Raw genomic sequence first — 26,876 nt, 5'->3', positions numbered from 1 at the left:
AGATGTGCACTGTACAGATATTATTCAGAACTGCAAACAAATATACAAACATTTTAATAAGCAAAGTAAGAAAAAAAATGGCACTAGTGTTATAAGCATAATGAAGTAACAAAAGGGACTGCAACTGCAGCTTGTGGCATATATTTTCCTTTCTTCAAATTGTAACTTTGAGCAGCACCATTATGGCAACATTTACAAAACTTTTAGGACTGAATCACAAATATAAATTTTTAACCAACAAAATTTTTTTGCACTTCAGTGAACTATATAAAGTTTTAACAGTGCAGGTGCTTAACCAGTGTGTGATAGTACTTCACTTTTCCATAAGCAGGATATATTTTTTTAAACAAACCAAATTCTGTAACTTTTTAAATCAAAACATTTAGTTTGCATCAGGCCTATAGTTCAGTATTAGAAATCTATGTCTGTTCTAAAAACAAGTTTTCGGATTTGCTACATAAAATATATTTCTTAAAGCCTGAGTGCTATCTTTGGTAGGCTAATACATGTATAGAGTGAGAGTGTATGTATGTGTGTGTGTATGTGTATGCATTATCTAATATATATATATATATATATATATATATATATATATATATATATACATATATATATACATACATATATATACACATATATATATATATATATATATATATATATATATACACACACACACATATACACACATGTACACACACACCCTACACATTACTGATCATCAACCACAGTCATTTCTGTAGCATGTTTACATGTACAGTTTAGTAAAGTCAATTAAAAGACAAAAATGTTATACCAAGGTCCTTTACGGACTAGGCACTTTTAAACTGGCCCAGTCCAAAGGCACCATGAACTGAAGGTCAGCTGTCACTTGCATGGCAAGACAAATACTACCTTACCATACCATGTATACTCCCGGTTGAAACTCGTATCCCCTTGTATATGCCGGGTTCAAGTGGTGTAACATTTTGCTGTTAGATGCCACTAACCTTGTGATCATCTCTTGAAAAACTCAATCTGCCTCAAGAAGAATGCGTGCACCTAACCAGCAGCATTCTTATACATAAAAGATCTGAAAGAGAGTGAGAGATGGGCAGTAGGCTACCAAGTGTTAACTAATCAATGGTGAAACAATTTTACTAAATGTGAACATAACAGGATTAGTAGTAACATCTTTTCAGCAAGACAGTGTTTTCTAATACAATAGAAACAAAATAAACATGGCTATCGTGATGAACAGATCTTCCAGGGCTCCAAATACTGCTGTTATTAAACCGCTTACAAATACTAGGTCAAACATAAGAAGACGACCTCAGAGAACTCAGCAAAAGGAGACAAGATACGTTGCACTTCATATCAGCACTGAAGTTCTTTTATGCTATTTAGTACAAAACTTGAAATCTGAAATAGACACATTTCTTAAGGGTTCTCTAGCACTGTTTTCTTCACAACCCCCAACCCGACAGTGTAAAAACAGACCAGAAAGATTTTGCTCCTTTGAGATTTTCTCCAGTAAAAAAACAGGTTTAACCACACAAGATTACTCAAAGAAGGTGTCAAACTGCGTTTCCTAAAGGCATCTGACAGCCTTGCCTTTAAAATTAAGCATTTAAGCAGAAAGCCCTAGTTCACTTGAGAACATCAAACCTCTCATGCTGTTACAACCCCTACATTAAAGGTTTCTGAACCATTGTACACTATTATGTTGTCAACTTACACAACAAATTTCCTTAGACACCTTAAAGCAGATTTCCTTCTCTTAACAATTTTAGTCCTTGTGTAATAAAACCCACTTTAAAAAAATAATATTTTCAGAACTATTAGTGGACTGGTTAGTGGCAAACACAACTGCAACTTTGCCACAGGTTATATCTCAGTTTGCACTGCAGTGTGTTTCATATCGGTTTGTTGCTGATGGTTAGTTGTTTCTTTAGCAGTTTCACCAAGATAACCTACATTAGAAGAAATCCCAGGATAAAGACTGTCATCTGCTACATAACTTAACTGTGGAACATCAGTACTTCGTACAGATGTGGGAGAGAGAGAAATTCCACTAAGTGGGAGTGAGCTCTCAAGACAATCATTTTCTACTTCAGGTAAAGGGCTGACAACAGCAAAACGAGTATGGTAATCACTAGATCCATGACTACAAGATGTTTTCATGCTTTCCATGTCTGAACAGCTAAATTCAGAGAAATGGCTAGAATGTGAGTCTGCTACAGACGGTATACTGCCACTTAATGATGGAGAGTCAAATTCACTTGAATTAGTGCTCTGCTGTTCCAGCAGCTGTGCATCCATGTCCTCTCTTGTTTCATTGATTTTTGTGCTTCCCTTTTTCCGAAGTTTACCCTTGCATTTTTTCCCAGCTGCAGTTTCTTTGGACCACTTGGAGTTGGAGCATTTTGTCTCTGGAGCAGCGACAGAATTGGAACTGGAACAACAACGTCCAGGAGCACTACCATCATCAACACTGCTGCTCCCACTGTTGTGCCTGAATTTAGAAGGTTTTGATTCAATGTCAACTTGTACTTCCATACTACTGCATTCTCTACAAAATGAGAAACAAAAAGCAAGTTAATTTTTCCCTAGCTTTATCAAAAAAACACATCTCACATTTGCTGTTCACAATTCTTTTTATACAGCAGCTGCTACTTTATACTGTCTTTTTTACATCACTTCATATCTAGCATTTAGGTCTGACAATTTTACTTTAAATGTTATTTAAAATAAGAGTCTCCGTGAGCTCTGTGGAAAAGTATTTTTTTAAATACCCTAAAAAACCACGACAAACCAGTGAAAATAAAAGCCAGAAGTACGAAGCCAAGCGCAAAATCACTACCACGAAATGTAGAAATCCAAAAAACACAGTTTAATTAGTGCTTTCGGAAGAAGTAATATCCTTCCTTCTTCAGACAAACCTGTAACTAGTACAACATTCCTTAAATAAACTTTTAGATCATGTGTTCAATTAACTCATTAAATAATTAATTAATATAATTCATTCCTTCTCATTACTTTAAAATATCAGAATAACACGAACATATAATCTAAAGTGTTACAACAAATCTAAAATGAAAGATACATAAAATAGATGTTATAAACCTAATAATGCATGACTAGTGTCCACATTATATTAAAATGTTAAAATGTGTAGTTTGACCCACAAGATTTCTTATATTTAATCTTATATTTAATCTGCATCCCAAGCCAAAAACCAGAAGTGTGTCAGTGGAAAATAATATTTGTATATATATTTTTGTGTGGTGTTATATTAAACTAAACCTTAACTATGTACATCTAAACTTTAAATAAAAACTTTATATGTATATGCTTAAATGTAAATACACACATATATATATATATATATATATATATATATATATATATATGATAACTCATATAATTAAACATATATAAAACACAATAACAAATAAGCCTAACCAGTGCTATATTGTTAATGTGATATTGATATTAATGACTCAAAATATATTGTTGTCACTTCCATTGAAAATTGTTACTTCATAAAATAATTGATAAACTTAATCAAGAGCACAATCCTAAAATATCAATACCTATATGAACCGGCCATGCCTACATAAAATGTGCGTATGGAAACCAAAAAGCCAATCATGCTTGAACAGTACACTAGCTCACTAAAGTGAATAGAGAATATTGAAAAATATATAAAAAAAATTATATAAAAAAATATATATATATAAAAAAATCAATAAATATATATATATATATATATATATATATATATATTTTTTTATATTCTATAAATTAATTAAATAATTTTATTATATTTAGGTTGTAATTTTCTCCCAAATATATTGTATATTATTTACCATAAAACATCACCAATAAATTATACAGAACTCTAAATATCATGTTAACTGTACATGTTAATTTATACTGTATCTCATCTTTTTGATGCTAGATGTTTGAGTATACATGCCAAAGAGACATGTTCATTCAACCCTGGAATAGTGTATGCATAAGTTTTTATCTGCCAGAACAGTTCCTCCTTTTCAAGGAGGATCTGCCACGGTCCTGAATGAATACTATCATTAACGTGTTTTAATACAGTGTATTTAAAAACATGATCTGGCTGCTCCATAATATGGCATGCTAGTGCATTGTTTGTGTCTTTTTTAGAGATGGCGTACTGATGCTCATATATGCGCCTTTTAAAATTATGCTCAGTCTTCCCTATATAGAAGGCTGAGCATAATGAACACTTAGCTGCGTATACTACTGATTTCATGTTACAATTAAAGGTGCCAATAATTTTATATATATTATTATTAATTTCAATAGTAGTACCCTCCTTCACAAAAGCACATTGATGGCAATTGCCACATTTCAGCATACCTTTAGTTCTTTTACTCAAACATCTAGCATCAAAAAGATGATACAGTATAAATTAACATGTACAGTTAACATATTTAGAGTTCTGTATAATTTATTGGTGATGTTTTATGGTAAATAATATACAATATATTTGGGCGAAAATTACAACCTAAATATAACAAAATTATTTAATTAATTTATAGAATATATAAAAAATATATATATATATATATATATATATATATATATATATATATATATATATATTATTTTATACTGATTTTTTTTATATATATATATTTTTTACATTTTACAGATATGAACCAAGACTTCTATTTCTTATAAAATCTTTCCTTTATTAACTGGTTCATTAAACTGGAAGGGTGTAGTAAGGTAAAGTAATAATGTGCACACACGATATGACGCAGAGAGGCAGTAAATAACTGTAAATATACCTGCTATGCTATGCACTATGCTTGTCTCACTCACCACACTGCATCACAACAACTTCACAACCTTCCTGATTACAGCAAAGGCAAAGCAGCAAGTTATTGATGAATAGAGGAATGAATGTCATGGTTCAAGTGGTAGTCCAAAAAACCTGCATGCTTGCTGCTGCAAGTAGTAGTGGGGGCATTGATTGATCAGGGACTGCTGCCTTTCTCCCCTTAGGACAGTTCTTGCACCACACTTTTCATTCAGTATATTTTTTTTGCAACCACGAAAATCTGGTTGCGATAATACGTAAGTACCATTTTTTTATATATATATTTTTTTTATATATTTTTCAATATTCTCTATTCACTTTAGTGAGCTAGTGTACTGTTCAAGCATGATTGGCTTTTTGGTTTCCATACGCACATTTTATGTAGGCATGGTCGGTTCATATAGGTATTGATATTTTAGGATTGTGCTCTTGATTAAGTTTATCAATTATTTTATGAAGTAACAATTTTCAATGGAAGTGACTACAATATATTTTGAGTCATTAATATCAACATCACATTAACAATATAGCACTGGTTAGGCTTATTTGTTATTGTGTTATATATGTTTAATTATATGAGTTATCATATATATATATATGTGTATTTACATTTAAGCATATACATATAAAGTTTTTATTTAAAGTTTAGATGTACACAGTTAAGGTTTAGTTCAATATAACACCACACAAAAATATATATACAAATATTATTTTCCACTGACACACTTCTGGTTTTTGGCTTGGGATGCAGATTAAATATAAGATTAAATATAAGAAATCTTGTGGGTCAAAGTACACATTTTAACATTTCAATATAATGTGGACACTAGTCATGCATTATTAGGTTTATAACATCTATTTTATGTATCTTTTATTTTAGATTTGTTGTAACACTTTAGATTATATGTTCGTGTTATTCTGATATTTTAAAGTAATGAGAAGAAGGAATGAATTATATTAATTAATTATTTAATGAGTTAATTGAACACATGATCTAAAAGTTTATTTAAGGAATGTTGTACTAGTTACAGGTTTGTCTGAAGAAGGAAGGATATTACTTCTTCCGAAAGCGCTAATTAAACTGTGTTTTTTGGATTTCTACATTTCGTGGTAGTGATTTTGCACTTGGCTTCGTACTTCTGGCTTTTATTTTCACTGTTTTTTAAATACCCTGTTTTACACCCTTGCAGACCATTAAAGTATATTATCACTTATTACTTTCCACAGTCATACATGGTGCACAAAACACCAAACAAGATTTCTACCCCCCCAATGACAACATTTTGATCTCCAATTCAAACAAATACTCATAACACGCCTCTGCCTTGTGCTCATACCACTGAAACTTAATGATGAGCTGATGGAACTGAGGTTAATGTGAGGTGCATCCATAGACTTCAATGTAAATATCACTGCGCATGGGTAGAGGTGTGTCCATTAAAATGCATGGACCTCTCCCTTAGGTTGACAATTTATTTGGGCCATGGTTTAAGAAAACATTTGCTAAGCTTTTTATTAATAATATTACTAAAATGATGAAAGCTCTTGCAAAATGCATTGCAGCACTTAACTAAATACAGTAATGCACTTATAAAAACTGCAGCAATATACCAAACTGTTGCTACTAGCCTACTTGCTACCCATCACTGGGGTGAGAGCTGTTTACAGTCATCATACAAATCAACCATGGGAGTTATTGCCATCTTCTAGCCTAACTCTCCCACCACCAATTGGTAACAAAGGCCTTCTACACCTGCTCCAACAGGTATGTGCAGATGGAATTCAGAAGAGCTAACCTCTTCTCTCTCCAGCAGGTGACTGCATCATGGTTAACTAGAGTGGTGCCATCCAGGAAAGGCAAGCTGAAAGCGATTCACTCTGACCTTCTCCCGCATGGCTCCTTCAGCACTTGTCCCAAAATTTTCATCACTGCATAACTCACTGGGTTGGGGAGGTGGTAGAAAGTAAGATAACCACAATAAAGTGGGAGTAACAAATAGCCACCAAGCCCTGATTCTGCCGACTCGCAAAATGACTACATGACTGCTAAAAAAGGATGTGTGGGGGGATACTAAGGTCAGGAAATGGATGAAAACTCCTGTCCTGGCAAGGAGGAGGACTGGCTTCTACCACCTTGTTAAAGAACACACAGCCTTTACTGTTTTTAAAGCAGTAAACCTAGGTCTGAACACCCTTTGTCACAGTAGCCCAAAGTTCTAGATTCTTTATAAGGCAGAAGAGGAAAAATGTTGTGCTCCCTGGACCACCCATCCTCCTCCCCAAGAGGCCACATAAGGAAATAGATCAAAGATGTTTACACAGTAAGCTACTCAGTCATCTGGGAGCCTACAATACACACAAACTTTTTTTAAACATAGTTATTAAATTGTCGTGCAAGACATAGGCACAAATACATGAGTAGAAAAGTAAAACTATATTCATTTCCAATTATATGCATCACACATTATGTTCTAACAATCATGCACTCCAAATTACATACATTGTTCAATTCCTACCTTCCCTTAAACCTCACTCTTCCTCCTGAACATTATTCTGCATGTAAATCTCCAACTAATCCAATTTACTATGTAATTTGCACCTTCTCTTTATAAAGGTCCCATGCTCAAGTTCTTTAATTTCTTATATTTAGGACTTCAATTACAGTTGGTTTAGATGTTGACTTCCATTTTCTACTAATTGTTTTTGGCAGCAAATAGCATTAAACGTAGTAAATTCTTATGTCTAAGGAATTCAGATCCTGTGTCCCAGCTTAAAAGAATAATTTCCTTAGTTACAGCCATTGGCTCCCCAAAAACTGATGACACAAATGCTCAAATAATTTTTAACATCTACCAATTTGTTACATCCCCAGAAGACATGTTCCCAGTTAACTCTTTCCTTTCCCATCACACCTTCAGCATTTGCTATCCACCAGAGGACACATTCTCTTACCTCTGCTTGGATAATAAAATACCCAAGCAAACACTTCCATGCAAAAATCCTAAATCTTCTCGTCTTTGCTGCATATTTGGGAGTCATACACATATCCTCCTATTGTTCCTTTGTAAATTACCTTTCCAGTCTCTCTTCCCAATTCTTCTAACCTCCTCTGATTGATTCCTACAATCGGACAATAACTTATATGCTTTACTGATTATTCCTTTTTTAGTAACAGTTTCTGATCTAGACTCTACCAGATCTGTTATTTCATTTAACACCATCATTTTCTCACTACTTATATTCTCATATCAACCCCTAACAGGGAAAGCAGTCCTGAACCTGCAGTTCAAACTTCTCTGTGGCTTCACCTCACCTCACTCTATTACATATCCCTCTCTAGTTATTTGCTCCCATTACCTTGATTTCCTTGCCAGTTTTCTCCAGTAAATTCCAGTCCCCTCTTGTCTACTTTTATACCCCTACTTGCAGTAATCTTATCAGCAAAATCTCCCTTCTCCATTTTGTGTTGGGATTACTTCTTAAAATACTTTACTATTTTATGAAAAGATTATACTATATGGATTTTATTGTCCTTGAGAATCTGCACCTAAGTTATTACTGTTTTCATTTCTCAACCTTTCCCCTATTTCATCACTCCTTTCCACTTTGATTTATAACTTTGCTTGTGTTATACTTGAGCCTTAAATATGTGGATCTAAAATACCCATTAAAATTGGGTAATCCTAAAACACTTTGTTCTCTGGGAAGGATCAGTTTATCCCTTGTCCTCTCTCCCCCCTTCCAAATAAATTCTTCCAACTTTAATCATCCAGAACTTTAGTTGATAAAAATGAATAAAACAAAAGACAAAAATAACTTCATTGCTTGTACCTTACCATCCATAAACAAGAGCTTCCACTTTCTCAGTTTTTGTACATCATTATAGTCTTCCCACATATGCCTAGCTGCAATAAAAGAATCCTTTTTAATCCATTTACTCTATACACTTGAATAATTCCTTTTACCATGACCCCATATATATCTATACATATATGGGTATTGTTGAACCGTATCAGATCTGGCTACATATTTGCTGTTATAGTTTTTAATTTATCTAAAGACTGAAAAGGTATCAAAATGCTCCATACCACCAAAAAATGTCATTTTCTGGATTTGTCACGTATAAAATATAATTTGTAAATAAAGCTAATTTTCTTGATTACCGTAACAGTTATATCCTTGAATATGCACACATTTTTTTTAAATGTAAAGCAAATAAATGGGAACCAGGCCAACCCCTGCCTGGTTACTCTATTCAAACAAAGCTCGTCAGAAAGGAAACCGGCCACTTAAATTCTTGTCTCTGACTCTTCACATATTCTCGTAATTAACCCTATAAGTCTATCAGGGAATGCAAATGCTTCCACTGCCATACTAATAAAATCCCAGCTGGCTCTTCTTAATGTTGTTTCTGCATTTAGATCCACCAACAATTGTGACATTTTCTTACATTCTGCTCCTGTTCTACTAATGTTGTTGTCAAAAGTCTGCTTTCCCCTCAAGAAAATCACACTGATCCATATCTATCAATTTTGGCAACACCTTTACTATTCCAATAGCTAGTATAGGCAAACACCTTATAATCACAGTTTAAAACTGAAATGTGTCTATATGAAGCTGGATCTGAAGGGTTTTTACCTCTCTGAAAAAGAAGTTATGTACTTACCATACCGTTCCATGTGAGTTGTTGTTCTCGCCTTCATTCTTACTGATGGGCATTATCAGGGACAGACAGCCCAAGGTACCTGGCAGGTACACGAGGCTCAATTGCACATAAATGTCCTAGAGATGAGAGCGGTTCTCTTAGCTTTGCAGTCCTTACGGGAGTACCTGTCTAAGCACAGCAGAACCAAATGAAGCCCTGTCCCTAGAGGTCTTGTCTACTTTGTAGTGAATTATGAAGGTATGTGGCCCTGACCACGTGGCAGCTGCACAGAGACAACAGGTAGTCTGGCCAAAAAGGCTATGGACGTAGAAACAGCTCTAGTTGAATGAGCCTTGACTTTGCTGTCTAAAGAAACGTCTTATCGTGGTATATAAAGGATATACTATCAGAAAGCCATTTAGATAAAGTAGATTTAGATACTGCTGCACCTTTTTGGAATCTAAGGAGGAGACAAAAGTACAGTTGTGTACACTTACCATAAATGTACATGTTCGAGTGTATTCAGTTGCAGTCATTACATTTGGGTTATCTGCTTGTAGGTAGCCCTCAGTCAGCCTTATCACAGTCTTGGGTCCTGCGTCAGTTGCTGTCTCATCTTCCATGACGTCAGGTAGTCAGGGGTATAAAGCATGCAGCAAACGCCATTACATCTGTTTTTCTTCCCCCAGATGTCAGGTGCCCCCATAATGGGAAGCAATTATATATAAGGTTACACCTCCAACAAAAAGCAAATACACCAGAAAGATTTAAGTATAGTAAACAAGAAGAGAGGTACAGTCAATAGAAGTCAGGGGGCTGGAGGGATGGTAACCAGGACTGCAACAGTGAATACACTAGAACATCTAAATTTATGGTAAGTGTACACAACTGTACTATGTTCTTCGTTTTTCACTATTGCAGTCATTACATTTGGGTAGAATCTCAAAGCTATGGTTGGGAGGATGGAATTATACAGCATTAGTAGCAGCTATAAGGCCCTGCACGACAGCAGTGGCAAAGCCTGCTCTGGATTTAGAGAAGAGAGGTAAATGGTAAAGTTTGAATGTATGAACTGAGCTCCAGGTAGCAGCTTCTAGAACGTCTCAGATAGGAACCCCTCTGAGAAAGGCTGCAGAAGTAGATGCAGCCCTGGTGGAATTGGATCTGATCCCCTTGGGGACAGGTTTACCATGGTGCATGTAGCAGAAACAAATACAATGGATTACCCATTTGGAAATAGTCCGCTTTGAAATAGCCTTTCCCTCTGCCCCTGCAGCAAATGCCACCAGTAATTGCTCAGATTTTCTTAGAGATTTTGTCCTGTTTAAGCAGAATCTTAGTTGTCTGTGTACATCCAAAGAATGCAGAATCCGCTCTCCCTTGTTCTGTGGATTTGGGAAAAAAGTTGGCAGATAAATGGTCTGATTAAGAGCCACACTAGATACCACTTTAGGCATAAAGGATGGATTGGTCCGGAGAGCCACCCTGTCTGGGGTAAAAGATAATAAAAGGCTCCACTGCCATGAGAGCCTGTAGTTCTGAAATCCTTATAGCTGAAGTGACTGCTAAAAGAAAAGCTGTCTTCCAAGAGAGACATTTTATGTCTGCAGTAGCAGCTGGTTCAAAAGGAGGTAGGGTGAGTTTTTCCAGCACAAAATTGTGGTCCCATGCAGGAGTTGGTGCTCTCCTGGGAGGTCTCACATTTTTGGCCCCTCTGAGGTACTGCTTTAGCAGTGGATGAGAAAAGAGAGGGGGCTCTGTATTGTAATGAGCCGAAATGCCAGAGGCATGGATTTTTATGGAAGAAAAAGATAGGCCCTTGTGAAGCATCTCAGTTAAATATTGCAGAATATGAGAAATATTGGGCATTGATGTGTTTATTCCTTGTGCTTGGTTCCAGGCACAGAATCTTTTCCATTTATCAGCATAAGATTTTCTAGTACTAGGCCTTCTAGCCTCCAAAATGACATCCATCACAGGTTTGCTGAGAGATGTAACTGGTGAAATTAGTTGATTAGCCATGCTGCAAGATTCAGAGTTTGGAGCGGAGTGTGCAGAATTTGATAGTTCTGCTGAGACAGTAGATAAGGTGTCAGAGGCAGGTACCACGGAGGAAGATGTGACATACTGTGTAGGAGTGGGTACCAGTGTTGGCGAGGCCAGACTGGAGCAATCAGAATAATTTTCGTTTTTTCCTGTCGGACTTTTAATAAGACCTTGGAGAGCAGAGGGGGAAAGGCATAGAGTGACATGTTTTTCCAGCTGAAGGATAGAGATTCCACTTTCCAAGCTTTTTTGTGATGGACTCTTGTGCAGACTTTGACCAACTGATAGTTTTGAGGTGAGGCAAAAAGATCTGTGTCTGGGCTCCCCCATTTGCGTGTCAACATTCTGAAGATTTGTGGATCCAGTTTCCATTCGTGTGGGTCCATAAGATTTCTGCTTAGGTCGTCTGACAGAGTATTTTGCTTTCCTGGCAGGAATTGAGCAGCTTGTAGATGTATTTGGTTTAAGTCAAGGCTGTGTTCCACAAAGCCATGGCTAGTCTGCAAAGGGGGTAGGAATGGGTACCCCATGCTTGTTTACGTACCACATAACTGTGGTGTTGTCCGTCCTTATCAGTAGTTGTCCTGGATGAAGAAAGTCCTTGAAGGCTGTCAGAGCATTCTGTACAGCTAGCATCTCTTTCTGGTTGATATGTAGGTGCATTTTATTTAGGCTCCATTTGCCCTGAATGCATCCCCCTGCCAGATGCGTCCCCCACCCAAGCATAATCTGATGCATCTGTAGTCAGGGTTTGGGTGGCAGGGGGTGGAATGAATGACAGTCCCTTGTTTTGGTGACAAGCCTCTGCCCACCATAGGAACTCTTGCTGCAGGCAAGGAATGATAGGAATCGTTTCCAGGCTGTGACAATGTTGACTCCATAAGCTTTTTAGGTACCATTGAAGTTTCCTCATATGCAGTCTTGCATATGGAATTAGTAGAATGCAGGAAGCCATGAACCCCAAGGCCTGTAGAATTTGTCTTGGAGATAGCTAGGTTTTTGTGGCAACTTGTTTGAAGTAAGTCATCAATTGAATTTGTTTTTCTGGCATGAGGTAAGTCATCTGTGCAGTTGTATTCAAGCTTGCACCCAGGAATGTAATTTTTTGAGAGGGCACCAGTTGTGATTTCTTTTCGTTTATGGTGTACCCTAGACAAGTTAGAAGCCTTTTTACAAACGCCAGATGCTGTAGAAAAGTGTCCTTGTTTTCTGCCTGAATTAGACAATCGTCCAGATAAGGATAAATTTGAATGTTTCTTTGTCTGCAAAATGCAATTATGGGTGCCAGGCACTTTGTGAAGACTCTGGGCGCAGTAGATAAGCCAAAGGGCAGTGCAGAGAACTGGCAATGCAAATAGCCTGCTTTGAATCGGAGGTATCTTCTGCAAGATTCCCTGATTGGGATATGCAGGTAAGCTTCTTTTAGGTCTAGAGTTACCAACCAGCCATCCTTGCCTAGCATAGGCAGTAACTGTTGTAGAGTCAGCATCTTGAATTTTGGAATGTCCAGGAATGTATTTAGAATGGATAAATCCAGAATTGGACGCCATTATTTGTCTTTTCTGGGTACCAGGAAAAGTCTTGAATAAAAACCTTGTCCCTTTTCCTTTTCTGGTACTGGTTAAATAGCCCCCATATTCATGAGGGACATAACTTGTTTCTGGGCCTCTGCCCAATGATTTGGAGGCAGATCTGGCCATCCGTTTGGGATTGGCAATGTGTGGAAATGAAATCTGTATCCCTGGGATACTATATTTAAGACCCACTTGTCGTGGGTAATTAGATGCCAATTTCGTGCATGAAGTGCCAGTTTCCCCCCCAAAGGGGCTGCCAAAAGATAAGTGCTTGGTGATGGCAGAGGAAAGTAATTGAGACTGTTTACCGTATGGAGGTGCCTTGTTACTTCCAGATTTGGAAGTGGAGGCACCCCATTGTTTTGTTCTGTAAGTTCCTTGTGACTGAAACCTGGAGCCTTTGGAGTGTCTGGGTTTGGCCTGAGCGGCTCTGGTGGGTACTGGAAAGGACCAATTCTTAGTAGGCCAGTGCCTACTGAACCTGGGCAGCTGCACTTGTAGGAAATCTTTTACAGTCTGCATAGATTTTAGCTTTATCTTCCATCTTTTTCAAAACTTCTTCTGCATTATTACCAAATAGACTGTCCTGTTGTAAATGAGCATCCAACAATTTTGCTTTAACATAATCAGATAGATTTTGCTTCTTGAGCCAAGCATGCCTTTTTATCACAGATCCAGTTACAGTGGCCCTGCAAGAGGCTTCTAAGGAATTAAACCATGTTGCAAAGTATGCTTTCCAACTTGTTCAGCTGAATGCAATAAATCTTGTAACTCTATTTTCCACACAGTCAGAAATCAACATCATTTTGACATGCTGCTGCTATTTAAGCATATGAAATTGACAGTTTAAAGCCCTGATTGCCAAGGTTGCAGACGTGAAAACCTTCTTACCCCATCTATCCAGCGCCCTGCAGTCTCTATCAGAAGGGGTAGGATTTTTAGCAGTAGAAGCCTTAACACCCTTGGGACCCTGAGAAATGGTTTCAGGGTCAGTAGTAGGATTTTTAAAAAGGAATTTGTGGGAGTCAGGAACCCTGTAATATCTGTCTGGCTTACTAGGAGCCGGAGGCAGGGAATCATGAGCCATGCTGAATTATGAGAAAACATCAACAATGTCTAGAACAGGAGGTATAGCCAAAGGCCTATGCTGAGGAAGAAGGAAATCCCTAAGCCTCTTTTCAGATTCTGAAAAATCCTGACTCTCCCAGTGAAAATGTTCCCTTAAGGTATGCAAAGTTTCTCCAAAAGAAAAATCCTCAGGAGAAGCAGCAGAAGGGATGGATTCTTCTGCATCAGAGTCCTCATAAGGTGGAACAGATAATTCCTAATCAGAAGAAATGGAAACCTGATCTGAAGATTCATAATTAGTGCCTTGCCTAGGCCTCTTAGCAGGAGGGGGATGGGAACCCCTGATCAAGGTAATTAAATCCTCAGCCATTTTGATCATTTGTTTTTTTAGGCATAGGGGCCTGTGTACGTGGCCCAAGCGTCAGTTTTTTAGACATAGAAGTTGATTTTGGCCTAGGTTTTGAAGATGGTGTTGGTTTAATATACAAATCTTTATTAGGCCTGAAAACACCCTCAGAAGCCGGTGCCTGCTCAGCGGCTCCGGAACCATCTACGGTAGAGACATCCGCGGGCTCAATACTTAGTGACTTGCGGCATACCAGACTCTGAATGGGCCTCGGTAGAGGCCTGTGAATCAAAAGTAGTGGGCATCAGGGGCTGCAAAAGCACCTCACCAAGTACCGGCGAACCGGCGACTGGCTTAGGAGAAGCTTCGTCATCAGTTTTGGAGCTCGACGGTCTGTCTCTGTCTTTTTCTTTGCGTTTTATGTGTATTCCAGTAGTCGGATTGCTAACAGACGACATTTCTGGATAGTTAAATCTTGAGCCAAAATATTTAGATGCAAAAATATACCGACGCTTAATAGTGCGTTGGTTAAATTTAGCACAAAACCGACAGCAAGGCACGTTGTGGTCAGGGCCTAAGCAAGGAATATAGTACAAATGAAAATCCTTATGAGGTATTTGCTTCCCACAAGTAATACAATTATTAACTTTTACTGACATTGGTAAGGTGCAAGAAAAAGTTTCCCCAACGGGGTACTTAGTTTTAGGCTGAAGACTTCAGTTCTGAAACTGAAACAAAAATTTCCAGAGTTGGCCGACTGGCACTTGCCAACTGCTTCTGCTTCGGGCACCACACGGCAAGAAAGACTGATGAAAATGGCATCGGCTGCATGTTTTATACCCCTGACGTCATGGAAGAAGGGACAGCAACCGACGCAGGACCCAAGACTTTGTTAATCGGGCCGACCGAGGGCAACCTGCCAGCAGATTACCCAAATGTAATGACTGCAACAGTGAAACACGAAGAACATCTCCAGGTAGCAGCTTCTAGGATGTATGATGTAGGATGGATCTAGGATAGAGACACAATTGTAATTTTGTAGTTACTCCTAGTATGCCTTCTAATTCAGGGTTTAATGGCGCTAGACCTAAACAACAAAGGAATGTCCATAAATTTAATACAAGATCTAAAAATTTTCAATAGAGGAGGCAACTGGTTATAGTGTACTTTTAAGTCACCCAGTTTCCCCCTCCTTTGACACACACGAAGCAAATTCTGATACTGGTTCTGTGGATGAACCCGAAGTTCTGATTGATGACTTTGAAGTTCTGGGTGAGTCATTAAAACCTATTATAATGTTGATCCGTTTGGGTCAAACTTGAAACACAAAAGCAAAATCACCTCCCCAAACAGTTCCTTCCACACATTGCTGATAGCAGTTGTTGTGTGGAAGGAACTGTTTGGGGAGGTGATTTTGCTTTTGTGTTTCAAGTTTGACCCAAACGGATCAACGTTCTTTTTCCGGAGTTGCCTATGGATTCCACCAACAACTCGACAGTGGAGACTGTATCTAATCCAGGTTCGGAAATGGACCAATTAAAAGCAGAAGTTTCCGCTTTACGTAATGAGGTCTCCAAACTAGCAGAACTTTTCAGCAAGATCCCCGGCTTGATCGACTCTCGGGTAAACATTTTGACCACCGAGAACGACAGGAATGTTTTGCAAAATGCCGTTAACCATAACGGCAATACAGTTCAGTCTGGTTCAATTTTCACTAGGAATAGGACACCGGAGACATCGTCACCAGGAATACCTAATGGGCAGAACACGGGCCTTGTACAGGGACCTGCTATAGATTTACCATGTCTTTCGGCTTCAAATTTCAACAACAAAACGGCAGGGACTGATTTTACATTTGATTTTTCGTTCGGTAACCTGTCTGAGGAAATGAAAAGAGTGGGTACTAGACCGAAAAACACCCAGCCTGTCAGGACTTATGCAAACATTACCAGTAACAATAAAAAGGACAAAGGTACTGTTGTTTATTCTAATAAAGACCAGAAACATAATATTTTACAAGAGTTTCTTGGTCAGGACTGTAATTTTGAAAATATTAATAATGATAGTAGTTATAAATACAAAGGCACTTTAAAGGACTCTATTTACTTGTTTGGAAAAAAACTTAATATGGTTAATGGTTTGAAACTTGACAATGCTTACTTAAATTTTTGTATTTCTATTAACATTGTACCTATGGGGCTGCGTTTTTATAAATTACCACTGGGAATTGACATAGACAATGATGTTAAAATGGATTTTAATTCCCTTTTTGATAATTTTGGGTTTGAATACATGAGATTGGTGATTAAATACAATGACATGAAGTTGTGCAAACTGTTAACTGATGTGGAGAAATTACATAATGCTATAACACAAGATTTAGCATTTCCACAATGGGAAAATTTATTTTATAAACAATTTGACAGTGCAGACTTTAGGGCAAAGAAGGCCCATGAACGTAAACAGAAAAAGTTAGACAGAGACAGGGAACAGTACAAAAGTCACACTAATTACAGATGGAATAGTTTTCACCAAAATTGTGATGAGCACACTCAAGAATATGACAAAACATATATAAATAGGGAATATGAATCTGATCAGTTTTTTCACAAACAAGGGGGAAGGCACTTTGGGAAGTGGAAAAAAGGGGGAAAATGGAAAAAGAAATATTAACATCTGAAGGTCAACATCCCTTTAATTCTAGCAATGACCCAGTCTGTAATGATAATTCTAACATTATAGTTACAAACAAAATTATATGTACTTACAATAATTTTAAAATATATAATTACAGTAATTTGCAATTAGATAAAACGCATTTTAGTTTATTATCTAAAGGATTTAAATTTATTCCTACCCCTAAATATAATATGGTTAACAATATATTAGAGTTTAAAAAATATGTCAGAAAATTAAATTTGTCTATGATGTTTGGAAATAATGAACGGGAACCAGCCATTGGTGTAGACTCCTTAAAAAAGAAAAGTAGTTTTATACCTATAAGTAACCCTAGTATTCAGAAGTTTGACAACAAAGTTACTAGAGACTTATATGCAGTTAGTCATATATCTAAGGGGCAAAAAGTTAAATCCAACTTAACTAAGAAGGAGACTTTAACTCTATCTGAGTTGCAGAACAACAGCAACATTAGAGTTATGAAGCCGGATAAGGGGGGAGGCATAGTCATCTATGATGCCAACACATATAGTGGAATTATACATAAAATTCTGTACGAATCAGGCAATTATACATCTATCTCACAGAATGAGATTAATATAGCCTATAGAAGAATAGACATGTATTTAGAGGAATATTTCTTAGATCAGAGAATTTCAGAAGATCTATACCACTACATGTCTGTGGACCATCCCACTATGGCAACCATTGTGGGTATTCCTAAGGTCCACAAAGATTTTACTAACCCCCCTTTCCGGCCGATTATCTCCGGAAGTAAGTCAAAGACTTTTCCTATTGGAAAAGTGATAGACAATATGTTGAAACCCCTATATGAGAATGTTAAACACATGGTAAAAGATTCGTGGGACTTTTTGAAAAACTACCCTGTTTCCAAATACAATACAAGTATTATCTTTAGTAGTATAGATGTCATTGACCTATTTAGTAGCATTCCTATTGAGGAAGGACAAGAAGCATTTATCAACTGCTTAAGAAGACATACTGATTTATCCTGGGACACTATTACACTATTAGGGGATCTGATGTCTATTGTGCTGGAAAATAACTTTATATATTTTGAGGGAGAACTTTTCAAGCAGACCAGGGGAGTAGCTATGGGTGCTGCATGTGCACCCATATTTGCTAACCTGGTCATGCTTGAATGGGAGGACACTCATATTTTCAGCAGTACATTTTATAAGTCCATTTGCTATTACTCAAGATTCTTGGATGACATCTATATTATGTGGGAAGGTGAAGAAAATTCTTATTTTGACTTTATTGCATACATTAATTCTAGCAGTGAATATTTAAAATTCACTGAAGTACATAATAATCAGGGGGTTCCTTATTTGGATACACTGGTTTCTGTTAACAATGGATGTTTAAAGTCTAATATTTACAGAAAAAACACTTTTTCGAACTCATACATAGATTTTTACAGCTATCATCCGAGAAAGATGAAGTGTAATATATACAAAGGTCAATGCATTAGAGCTATGCGAATGACGTCTGAATATGACGACATGATTAAAGAGATAGGATATATTACTTCTTTATTTTTAGAAAGAGGGTATGCAACAGATTTAATGGATGACATATCTAGATATATATTAGAACAGAGAGATGGCAGATATACCTCATTACTGGGAATGAACATCCCCCATTTAAGACAAGACCAACTAAGTAATGAGATGACAACAAGAGTCATTAATAAATATAAAAAGGCTTATATTATTGAATTTGGACCCTTTACTAATATAATTAAGGATACCATAATTAATAATTGGCATATTTTAACAACTGAACAAGAGATTTTGGAGAAGGTTGGTAGTAAACCAATATTCGTTAACAGGATGGGAAGGAATTTAAAGCATTTATTAGAATTACCCAAACATGGATCGAATGAATTTAACACACATACCAGTAAGTGTGGGGCATGTAACCAGTGCAGTTATATTAATGAAAACAGTCCTATTAAGTTATTGAATACAAATGGCACTAGGATATTTACATCTAAAGGGAATTGCCAAACTAAGATGCTGGTGTATATTGCTTCTTGCACGGTCTGTCCTGCATTTTACATCGGGAAGACTGAGAGGCATTTTAAGCAAAGAATTTACTCCCATACTTATTGTATCAGAAGGGGAGACAACAAAAATGCTTTAGCCAGACATACTATTGATAAAGGGACTGAGCACACCTTTAAGTTTTCCATTATAGAGACTATAAAGAATAACCCAAGAGGGGGCAACACCAGGAACTACCTTGCCTATAGGGAACTGTACTGGCAGGTGTACACAGATGCCACTTTCCCACCTGGTTTAAACGACTATATGTCCATAAAACCCCTATTGATGTTAAATGAAAGAAATTGATTTATATACCATGCACCTGATGAGTGCAGCAAGCAGCCCATTTTTCATACTCATGTTACATGAGTGAAATACAATATATTTTTAGGTTTATTGTTCAAATTTTCTTGACAGTTTCACATTATTATATTTAAATACAATTAAATAAAGTTTGCACAGTGTCCTATATAATATTGGAATATATTTAGATAAAAATCAGTTTAATAATAAGCATTAAGACAAATAGATCATACTATTTGTGTCTGTTTTTTAACATATTTTTAAGATGTTATATTACTTTAATTTGAAATTTTTAAATAGCGCTTTTTGGCGCCAATTTCAACTATATATGTTTGTAAATGACTGATTTTATTTGTTCTGAGGAAGCTCGCTGTGGTTGCGAGTGAAAGCGCTAAACCAGGATTATTGTATGATATTAAATTTGTTCTTTTTTACCATCCGGTGGATTTATTTTGCTGATAGCTGTTATTTTGCTGATAGCAGTTGTTGTGTGGAAGGAACTGTTTGGGGAGGTGATTTTGCTTTTGTGTTTCAAAACCTATTATAATGTTTAATAGCAATAAGGACTTCAAAGTTTATAATTTTTCCTCTTGTCCACTGTCTAATGACCTTGTAGATTTATTATCTAAGGGGACCACTTATGTTCCTTATACTAAACTCAATGTTACACCTGTGATTATGGATCTCAAAAAATATACCAGAAAATTGAACTTTCAATATTTATTGGGTAACACCAACAACGTAGGTTCTCTAGGCGAGTATAGTATACCTAGTACATTTAATCCACCACTTCACCCTGTTATACAAACTTTTGAGAATGTCTGTGAGTTAGATTTGAGATTCCTGGCTAATGTAAAAAGGAAAGTATCCAGTAACCAGGATGACCTGGATCTAATCAAACTTGTTCACTCACAGAAAATTAGATTATGTAAACCAGATAAGGGGGATGGTATGGTTATTTTTGACATTGATGACTATAATCACAGAATGAGTTTTTTACTCAAAGGTGATGCTTATGCCATTAGTTCTAGGTCGGAGGTAAACTCTGCTTATGGGTTAGTTAAAACTTGTATCAATGATTTATTCATTGAGGGACACATTGACAGTGAACTTTTAAATTATCTAACCACTTCATTTCCTGTCTACCCTAGTTTCTTTGGAATTCCAAAGATTCATAAAGATCTGCACGAACCACCTATGAGACCATTGGTGGATGGCAGGGGGTCACCATTATATGTTTGTGCTAAAGTAATAGATGTCACACTACAGAAAATAGTTACTCAAGAAAAACAAATCTGTAAAGATTCCTGGTCTTTCTTGGGTGAGATTAATAAACTGAAATTTGAAAGAGATTCTAATTTTTTTAACAGTGGATGTAAAGGACTTGCACACCTGTATTCCCCATGACACTGCCATTGAATGGGTTACACTTATGATGTACAAATACCAACTTCCAAAAAGGGAAATTTATTTAGTGTCTGAACTTTTAGACCTTGTCCTTTCTTATAATTTTTTCATGTTTGAGTCTCTATTTTACAAACAGAAAATAGGAATAGCTATGGGCTCACCGTGTGGAGCTAGCGTAGCTAACCTAGTAATGGCCTTTTGGGAATCTGACTTGGTCTTTAAATCTAATTTTTACAAGGAATCAGTTGTTTTCTATACTAGATTTCTGGACGACATCTTTATGTTGATCAGAGGCAATGACCAAACTGCATCCCATATAGTTGACTTTCTTAACGAGTGTACTGATTTCCTTGAGTTTACCTACACCTTCGACCAGCTTGCTATCCCCTATTTGGACATTATGTTATCTAAAAGCTTGGATCTAAATTGTTATGTTTCAAGAGTTTATCGTAAAAAAACATATTCCAACTCTTTCCTTCACTTTTCAAGTTGTCATCCATTTCATCAAAAGAAGGCTGTTGTTAAAGGGCAATTAGTCAGAGCGGCCCAGATTGTAACTCTCAATAAAGAGTTTGATGAGGAATGTTTGTTTCTAAAATCAGCTTTCTTGAAGAGGGAGTACCCGGTTGAGCTCATTGACGAAATTATAGCCGAGGTCAAATTTAAAAGGGAAACTAACCACTTCAGGCCTTTATTGGCTATACAAAGTTCATGCCCTCAAAGCCTATTAGACAACTTGGAGAGAGAAGGTTTTGATCAGGTTCATTTGAAACACAACATTATTTGTTTAAAGGACGTTGAAATTGGCCACTTGTCTGACCATAGTTTAAACACCGATATAAATCTTGAAGGTCCATTTAATATTTCCAAAACTGATAGAAATAGAGTTGTGTCATTTACCACCACATATACCAAATTGAGTCCTGAATGTATTAACATCTTGAACAAAAATTGGAATTTGTTAAAAAACAACACATCTTTAATAAATAAATTAGGTCATAAACCTAGTGTCACATTTAGGCGTGGTTTGAACTTGAAGGACTCTCTGAGATTTCAGTCTGACTCGGTGAGAAAGTCAACAGGGATGTTTAAATGCGAGTCATGTAGTATGTGCAAACATGTATTGGTTAGCAGCACATTTACTTTGGACAATGTACTATATAAATTAAGTGACAAATTTAATTGTAATTCCAAAGGTATAATCTATCTGGCTAAATGTTCACTATGTGCCGCCTTCTATGTGGGCAAAACTGAGCGTAGACTCAGAGATAGGGTGTACGAACACATCTATGCTGTTACCCACCAGAAGACGGACAATGCATTGGCTAAACATATTATGTGTTTCCCTGACCATACATTTAAATTTTTGATCATTGATTAAAAATTAACCCTAGAGGGGGCCCTTATTCATTAAAATTGCTGGAGCTTGAATTAAAATGGCAAATCAAATTAAACGCTAGCAACTATCCAGGTCACAATGAAGCTTTATCAATAGGTGTCTTATTAAAGTTAAGAAGCTTGGTGAGATAATTAAATGTAAGACTAAAATTTATTATTTTATATATATTACACTATATAAATAACTTAAAAATTAAAAATTATTTGAATAAATTTAGTAAATACAGTTAATTATTTGTGAACCATTTTGGCCTTATGAAGTTTCTTGGAATTTTTTGAGAAATATATTCAGATTTTAGGACTATATATGTTGTTGAATTTGACCATTCCTTTGGTTATTTTACTTGGCTTTATTTTTTGACAATTTCTAACTTAGTCAAGTTATGAATTTCATTTTTATTTTATTTTTTTATTTTTTAACCTTTATAATTAGAGGTATCTAGTGTTTTTTTGGCCTAATTGAATAAATTAATATATACCTGTACTTTTTAGGGGTTTAAATGAAGTCTTTTGATAAAATGGGTGGAAGTTACTGTTATTTCCATAGAGACCCATTGTTTCAATGTCATGGTGCATCTTTCTTAGTAACATACCCTTAGGCTTAAAGATTGTGTTTTCAGTATGATTAAGTAATTACTTAATTAATTAAATCATTGATTAATTTTGGCGCCTTTTATTGTATAAAAGGAATGAGATGTATTTGTATTCTGAAGAAGGCTGTTTTATTGCGAGCCGAAAAGCGCTTTAATTAAATTACACTGTGTTCCTGTGCTGACTGGTCGTGGATCTTATTTCCTAGTTTTAGCTTCTAGGATGTCCCTGGTAGGAACACCTCTGAGAAAGGCTGTAGAAGTAGATGCAGCCCTGGTGGAATGGGGTCTTATCCCCTGTGGGGTAGGTTTTCCATGGTGCTTATAGCAGAAATGAATGCAATGGCCTACCCACTTAGAAATGGTTTGCTTTGAATGGCCCTCCCCTCTGCCCCTGCAGCAAAGGTAACCAGCAGCTGTTCAGATTTCCTGAGAGGCTTAGTCCTGTCCAAGTAAAATCTAAGTTGTCTGTGCATGTCCAATGATTGCAGTATTCGTTCCCCTTTGTTCTATGGATTAGAAAAGAAGGTTGGCAAATGAATGGACTGATTAAGGGCCACACTGGATACCACCTTGGGTAAGGAAGGGTTGGGTCCTGAGGGACACCCTGTCCGCATGAAAGATGATGAAAGGCTCCATTGCCATGACGGCCTGTAATTCAGACACCCTTCTTGCTGAAGTGATGGCTAGAAGGAAGGCTGTTTTCCAAAAAAAGAATTTCAATTCTGCAGTTGCAGCTGGCTCAAAGGGAGGTAGAGTTGGCTTTTCCAATACAAAGTTAAGGTCCCAGGCTTGAGTAGGGGCTCTCCTGGGTGGTCTTAAGTTTCTGGCCCCTCTGAGGAATTGCTTCAGCAGTGGGTGAGATAAGAGGGGTGGCTCCGTATTATAACGTGCTGAAATGGCCGAGGCATGAATTTTAATAGAAGAGAAGGAAAGTCCCTTGTGAAGCATCTCTGTCAAATATTGAAGAATATGTGGTAAATTGGGCACACTTGTGCCCATCCCCCGAGTTTGGCTCCAGGAACATAATTTTTTCCACTTTTCAGCATAGTATGTTCTAGTACTAGGCCTCCTTGCCTCCAGAATGACATCCATCACTTGCTTATTGAGGGCTGGTAATGGAGAGCTCAGGTAATTAGCCAGGCTGCAAGGTTCAGGGTTTGAAGCTGGGGGTGTAGAATCTGGCCCTCCTGCTGGGACAGCAGGGAAGGTTTCTGCGGCAGGTGCCATAGTACCAGCAGTGACACTGCTCAAGAGGGGGTACACCAGTGTTGGCGTGGCCAGTCTGGTGCAATGAGTATTGTCCTTGGTTTGTCCTTTTGACCTTTAGTAGAACCTTGGAGAGGAGAGGCAGAGGGGGAAAGGCATAAACTGAGGTTTTTCCAGGTGAAGGACAGGGCATACACTTTCCAAGCTTGTCTGTGGGGAGTCCTTGTGCAGAATTTGTCCAATTGGTAGTTCTGAGGGGAGGCCAACAGGTCTATCTCTGGGCTCTCCCATTTGTTTCTCAAAATGCTGAACATCTTTGGTTCCAGTTTCCACTTGTGTGGGTCCATGAGATTTCTGCTTAGGTCTGCCAGTGTATTTAGTTTGTCTGGCAGGAATTGAGCTTGTAGGTGCACTTGGTAGCTCAAGGCTGTGTTCCACACAGCATGGCTAGTCTGCAGAGAGGGTATGAGTGGGTTTCCCCCTGCTTATTTATGTACCACATAACAGTGGTGTTGTCTGTCTTTACCAATAATTGTCCTGGAAGAATGTGGTCCTTGAAGGCGGTCAGAGAATTCTGTACAGCCAACATTTCTTTTTGATTGATATCCAGGTGCATTTGACTCCGGTTCCATTTGCCCTGAATGCACTGCCCTTTCAAGTGAGCACAGTCATGCTCATGCATGGTCCGATACGTCTGTTAGGGTTTGGGCAGCACTGGGTAGAGTGAATGGCATTCCCTTGTTGTGGTGGCAGGCCTCTGCCCACCAAAGGAACTCTGTCTTTATACAAGGAATGATAGGAATCATTGATTCCAGGTCCTGAGAATGTTGACACCATAGGCTTTTTAGATACCATTGTAGTTTCCTCATATGCAGTCTTGCATATGGAATTAGTAGAATGCAAGAGGCCATGAACCCCAGGGCTTGCAGTATTTTCCTTGCAGATAGCTGGGTCTTTGTGGCCAGTAGTTTGAAGTAGGCTGTCAAATAAACTTGTTTCTCTGGCATCAGGTAGGCCATCTGGAAGCTGTATTCAAGCTTGCTCCCAGGAATACAATTTGTTGGCAGGGTACTAGGTGTGATTTCTTTTCATTTATGGTGTACCCCAGTGAGGTTAGCAGTTTATTTACAAATGCCAGATGATTTAATAGCATGCCCTGGCTTTCTCCCTAAATTAGACAATCGTCCAGGTATGGGTACATCTGAATATTTCTATGCCTGCAGAATGCAGTGACTAGAGCTAGGCACTTTGTGAATACCCTGGGTGCAGTAGATAAGCCAAAGGGCAGTGCAGAGAACTGATAGTGCATGTAGCCTGCTCTGAAGCATATGTATTTTCTGCAAGATTCCCTTATTGGGATGTGCAGGTAAGCTTCCTTTAAATCCAATGTTGCCAACCAGGCATTTTTGCCTAGAATGGGAAGCAGCTGATGAAGAGTTAGCATTTTGAATTTTGTAATTACCAAAAAGGTGTTTAGGATACACAGGTCTAGGATAGGATGCCAGGAATTGTCTTTTCTGTGCATCAGAAAAAGTCTTGAGTAAAAACCTTGCCCCCATTCCTCTTCTGGGACAGGTTGAATAGCCCTGATAATTAGAAGAAAGAGAACCTGCTTTTGAGCCTCTGCCCACTGATTTGGGGGTAGGTCTAGCCAACTGTTTAGGGTTGGTAAGGAGTGAAAGTGGAATCTGTATCCTTGGGAAACTATATTTAAGACTCATTTGTCTTGGGTAATGAGTTCCCAGTTTTTTGCATGCAGGGTGATCTTTCCCCCTAATCAGCTGAGCAGGGCTTGGAAGGTTTAAGGTGAAGTCATTGTGACAGTTTACCATAGGGGTGTCTTACTACTTCCAGCTTTGGAAGTGGGAGCCCCCCACTGCTTAGGCCTGTGAGTACCTTGAGACTGAAGTCTGGGTGGTCTGCTGTTCCTGGGTTTGGACTGAGAAGGCCTGGAAGAGACAGGAAAGGACCAATTCTTAGAAGGCCAGTGCCTACTAAATCTGGGAGGCTGTACTTGCAATTAATCTTTAACATTTTGTATAGATTTGGCTTTTTCCTCCACCTTTTTAAGTATTTCTGCTTTGTTGCCAAACAGGCGGTCTTGGTTTAAGGGAGCATCCAGTAATTTAGCTTTAACATGATCTGGCAAAAAGTTTGCTCCTTAAGTCAAGCATGCCTTCTAAGTACAGACCCAGTGACAGCAACCCTGCAAGATGTCTCTAAGGAATCAAAACCACATTGCAAAGTATGTTAACCAACTTGTTCAGCAGAATGCATTAAATCCTGCAATTCTTTACTTTCAGCACAGTCAGAAATCAACATAATTTTCTGTTTAAGTAATCCAATAATATGCTGCTGATACTTTTACATATGAAACTGACATTTTAAGGCCCTTCTTACTCCATCTGTCCAGGGCCCTGAAATCTCCATCAGAGGGGGTAGGGATTTTGGCAGTAGTAGACTTAATGCCTTTGGGTCCCTGTGAAATGGTCTCTGGATCCGCAGTAGGATTCTTAGAGAGGAACTTGTGAGAGTCAGGTACTCTGTAATACCGGTCAGGTTTCCTGGGAGCCGGAGGTAAAGTGTCTGGGGCCAGGCTAGATTACAAGAAGACATCATCTACAATGTCCAGTACAGGAGGGATAGCTAAAGGCCTGTGTTGAGGTAGGAGTAAGAATTCCCTAAGCCTCTTTTTGGAG

At 37.6% G+C, this 26,876-nt stretch overlaps 1 protein-coding gene across 1 annotated transcript in view; it reads right to left on the bottom strand.

Annotated features, from left to right (window-relative positions):
* Positions 1 to 1,119: 1,119 nt before the first annotated feature.
* The window catches only part of RNF19A (ring finger protein 19A, RBR E3 ubiquitin protein ligase), an 880,338-nt gene continuing 854,581 nt past the window's right edge, over positions 1,120 to 26,876 (bottom strand). Inside the window, exon 16 of the mRNA XM_044075162.1 lies at positions 1,120 to 2,551. Coding sequence (XP_043931097.1) covers positions 1,867 to 2,551 — 685 coding nt within the window. The 3' untranslated portion in view covers positions 1,120 to 1,866. The remainder of the gene's footprint in view (positions 2,552 to 26,876) is intronic.

This window comes from Protopterus annectens, chromosome 6.part0 (assembly GCF_019279795.1).
Source record: "Protopterus annectens isolate FY-2018-M chromosome 6.part0, PAN1.0, whole genome shotgun sequence".
NCBI classification, from domain to species: Eukaryota; Metazoa; Chordata; order Ceratodontiformes; family Protopteridae; genus Protopterus; species Protopterus annectens.
The sequence above is the reverse complement of the archived record's forward strand: the minus strand, read 5'-3'. Positions and strand labels throughout refer to the sequence as shown.